Consider the following 3,091-nt stretch of genomic DNA (forward strand, 5'->3'; position numbering starts at 1 on the left):
GAGGGCCCCAGGGGGCACTGTCACTGTAGGGACCTTGGGGGCAGTTGTTTTTGCACATTTAGAACAATGGGAGATATGAATAAAACACCGCCCATCGCATTTCCAGTATCATCTCACCATGAACAATGTAAAGGAGAATAAATATCTAACAGGAAAACATAAGTTAGGGTGTTGTGCTGACTGACTGATCTGTTCTCCTATTGGCTGTTATTTTGATTTACATTTTAGTCCACCAATCACAGTTAAGTTAGGGATTAGTGGACGTATGCAATATGTACGACACTGCAATCAAAAGCTATAAATGTCCAGGCAGGGGGTGCCTCTGGTAGGGCGTCTGGGAAGGCCCATGAGGGTACCGCCGCTCCCTGTGGCGCCAGCGCCTCTGGAAGGTCCCCTTGGGGCACCGCTGACCATGAAGAGAGTCCTTGGCGGAGCTGTTGCCCCTAAGGAGTGGCCCTGTGGGCGCCTTCGCCCCTTGGCGTGACCCTGGGGTCACTACCACTTCTGCGAGGTCCCCTGGGAACCCCGCTCCCCCAGAAGGGCCCCTGGTGACACCGCCTCACCTGAAAGGGCCACCTGGGGGCGCCGTTGTCCCTAGAAGGTCCCAATGGAGCGCCGCTGCCCCTGGGAGAGCTTCTGTGGGCGCCACTACCTCTGGAAGGGCCCCGGTGGGGGCCTTCATTCCTAGCAGAGCTCCTGGGGATGCCCCCGCCCTTAATAGGACCGCTGGGGGCGCCAACAATCCTGAGACGTCCCGTGGAGGGCCCTTCCATTTGCCCTACCAGGTGCGTCGGCCTTAGGGGCTCTCCCAGGGGTGTCGGTTTCCCCAGGGGCCCTGCCAAGGGTGGAGGCACTCCCAGGGGCCCTGCCAGGGGCGGTGGCGCACCTAGGGGCATTTTAAAGGTGCGGTGGCGCCCACACGGTCCCTCCTAAGGTCACCGGTTTCCCCAGGGGACCTCTCAGGTGTGGTGACGCCCCCAGGGGCCCGCCAAGGGGTAACGTCGCCCACAGGGGCTCTTCTTACGGGCCACGCTGACCCTGAGGAGAGCCCCTGGGGGCATCGCTGCCCCTAAGAAGAGTCCCTGGGGGACACCTCATCCCTTGGGGAGCCTCTGGGGACACCTCTGGGCATCGACACCTCCCAAAGGTGTCGGTGCTCCCAGGGACCCTGCCAAAGGTGGCGGCGCTCCGAGGGGCCTTGCCAGGAGCGGTGATACACCCAGGGGCATTTTCAAGGTGTGGTGGCGCCCACAGCGTCCCACCCAGGGGTACTATTTTCCCCAGGGGACCTCTCAGGTTTGGTGGCGCCCCAAGGGGCCCTCCGAGGGGTAAAGGTGCCCCCAGGGGCCCGCCAAGGGGTAACGTCATCCCCAGGGGCTCTTCTTAAGGGCAGCGATGCCTCCAGGGGCTCTCCTCAGGGTCAGCGGTGCCCCGAGGGGATCTTTCAGAAGCAGTGGAGCCCCAAGGGGCGGCGGTACCCTGAGGGGCCTTCCCAGGGGCCCTACCAGAGGAGCCCCCTGACAAGAGACCCATAGCTTTTGGTCCTAGTGTTGTACCTATTTCATACGTCCAGGAATTTTTTACTTAGCTGTGATTGGTGGATTAAAATGTAAATCCGTGTAACAACCAATAGGAGAGCAGGGCAGTCAGTCAGCACAACACCCCAACTCATGTTATGCTGTTGGATATTTATTCTCCCTTACATTGTTCATGGTGCTATATGATACTGGAAATGCGATGGGCTGTGTTTTATTCATACCTCCTATTGTTCTAAATATGCAAAAACAACTGCCTCCATGGTCATTACAGTGATAGTGCCCCCTGGTGCTCTTCCATTTGCCCTACAAGGTGTGTCGCCCTTAGGGGCTCTCGCAGGGGTGTCGGTACCCCCAAGTGCCCTGCCAAGGGAGTCTGCACACCCAGGTGCCCTGACAGGGGCGGTGGCGCACCCAGGGGCTTTACAAGGTGCGGTGGTGCCCACAGGGGCCATCCCAGGGGCACCAGTGCCTCCAAGGGCCCTCTCAGGTGTGGTGGCGCCCCCAGGGGCCCGCCAAGAGATAACGTCGCCCCCAGGGGCTCTTCTTAAGGGCAGCGATGCCCTCAGGTGCTCTCCTAAGGGTCAGCGGTGTCACCAAGGGACCTTCCAGAGGCGGTGGCGCCCAAAGGGGGCTGCGGTAGCCACAGGGGCCTTCCCAGGGTCGCTACCTCACCTGTGAGGTCCCCTGGGAGCCCCGCTCTTCCAGAAGGTCCCCTGGGGACTCCATCGCCCTTGGATGGGCCACATGGGGCCATTGTTGTCCCTGGGAGGTTCCATGGGAGCGCTGCTGCCCCTGGCAGGGCCCCTGAGGGTTCCACCGCTTCTAGAAGGCCCCCGGTGGGCGCCATCATCCCTAGCAGGGCCCCTGGGGGCGCCGACACCCCTGAGACATCCCGTGGGGGGGGGGGGCGGGGCGCATCCCCCCTGTGAGAGCTTCTGTGGGCACCACCACGTCTGTAAATGGCCCCTGGGAGCACCACAGGCCATGTCAAGTCCCCTGAGGCCTCCACCGTTCGTGAGACCTGGAAGCGCCGTTACCTCTCAGAGGTCCCCTGGGAGCGCCGTTGTTCACTGGGTTGGCCTCTGGGGGCGCCTCTTACCTTGGCAGGGCCTCTGAGGGAGCCACCGCCTCTAGCAGGGCCTCTGGGGGCGCCCTCACCCCTGGCAGGGACCCTGGGGGCGCCCCCTCCCTTGGTAGGGCTCCTGGGGGCGCCAACACCCCTGACAGAGCCCCTGGGGCGTCGCACCTGGTAGGACAAATGCGAGGGCTCCAGGGGGCACTGTCACTGTGGGGACCCTGGGGACAGTTGTTTTTGCACATTTAGAACAATGGAAGATATGAATAAATAAATACTCCGCCCATCGCATTTCCAGTTTCATCTCACCATGAACAATGTAAAGGAGAATAAATATCCAGCAGGAAAACATAAGTTGGGGGTGTTTTGCTGACTGACTGCTCTGTTCTCCTATTGGCTGTTAGTTGGATTTACATTTTAGTCCACCAATCACAGTTAAGTAAGGGATTGCTGGACGTATGCAATATGTACAGTACAA

The 3,091-nt window shown here is 60.3% G+C and overlaps 1 protein-coding gene across 1 annotated transcript; it reads left to right on the plus strand.

Moving 5' to 3' along the window:
• The first annotated feature begins 1,395 nt into the window (after positions 1-1,395).
• Positions 1,396-2,467, plus strand: LOC121857029 (basic proline-rich protein-like). The gene is made up of 3 exons (XM_042352858.1): positions 1,396-1,474; positions 1,810-2,025; positions 2,118-2,467. The coding sequence occupies exons 1-3, from the start codon at positions 1,396-1,398 to the stop codon at positions 2,465-2,467; spliced, it is 645 nt and encodes a 214-aa protein (XP_042208792.1).
• The last annotated feature ends 624 nt before the right edge of the window (positions 2,468-3,091 follow it).

This window comes from Homarus americanus, unplaced genomic scaffold, assembly GCF_018991925.1.
Source record: "Homarus americanus isolate GMGI-L3 unplaced genomic scaffold, GMGI_Hamer_2.0 scaffold1024, whole genome shotgun sequence".
Classification (NCBI taxonomy): Eukaryota; Metazoa; Arthropoda; class Malacostraca; order Decapoda; family Nephropidae; genus Homarus; species Homarus americanus.

Bases quoted from the DNA above. Each gene is read 5' to 3' on its own strand.
- LOC121857029 (XM_042352858.1), top strand. From the start codon at position 1,396: ATGCCTCCAGGGGCTCTCCTCAGGGTCAGCGGTGCCCCGAGGGGATCT. The intron at 1,475-1,809 runs GTACCCTGAGGG...TGGTCATTACAG, and splicing joins TGGAGCCCCAAGGGGCGGCG to TGATAGTGCCCCCTGGTGCT. The intron at 2,026-2,117 runs GTGTGGTGGCGC...TGCTCTCCTAAG, and splicing joins GCCTCCAAGGGCCCTCTCAG to GGTCAGCGGTGTCACCAAGG.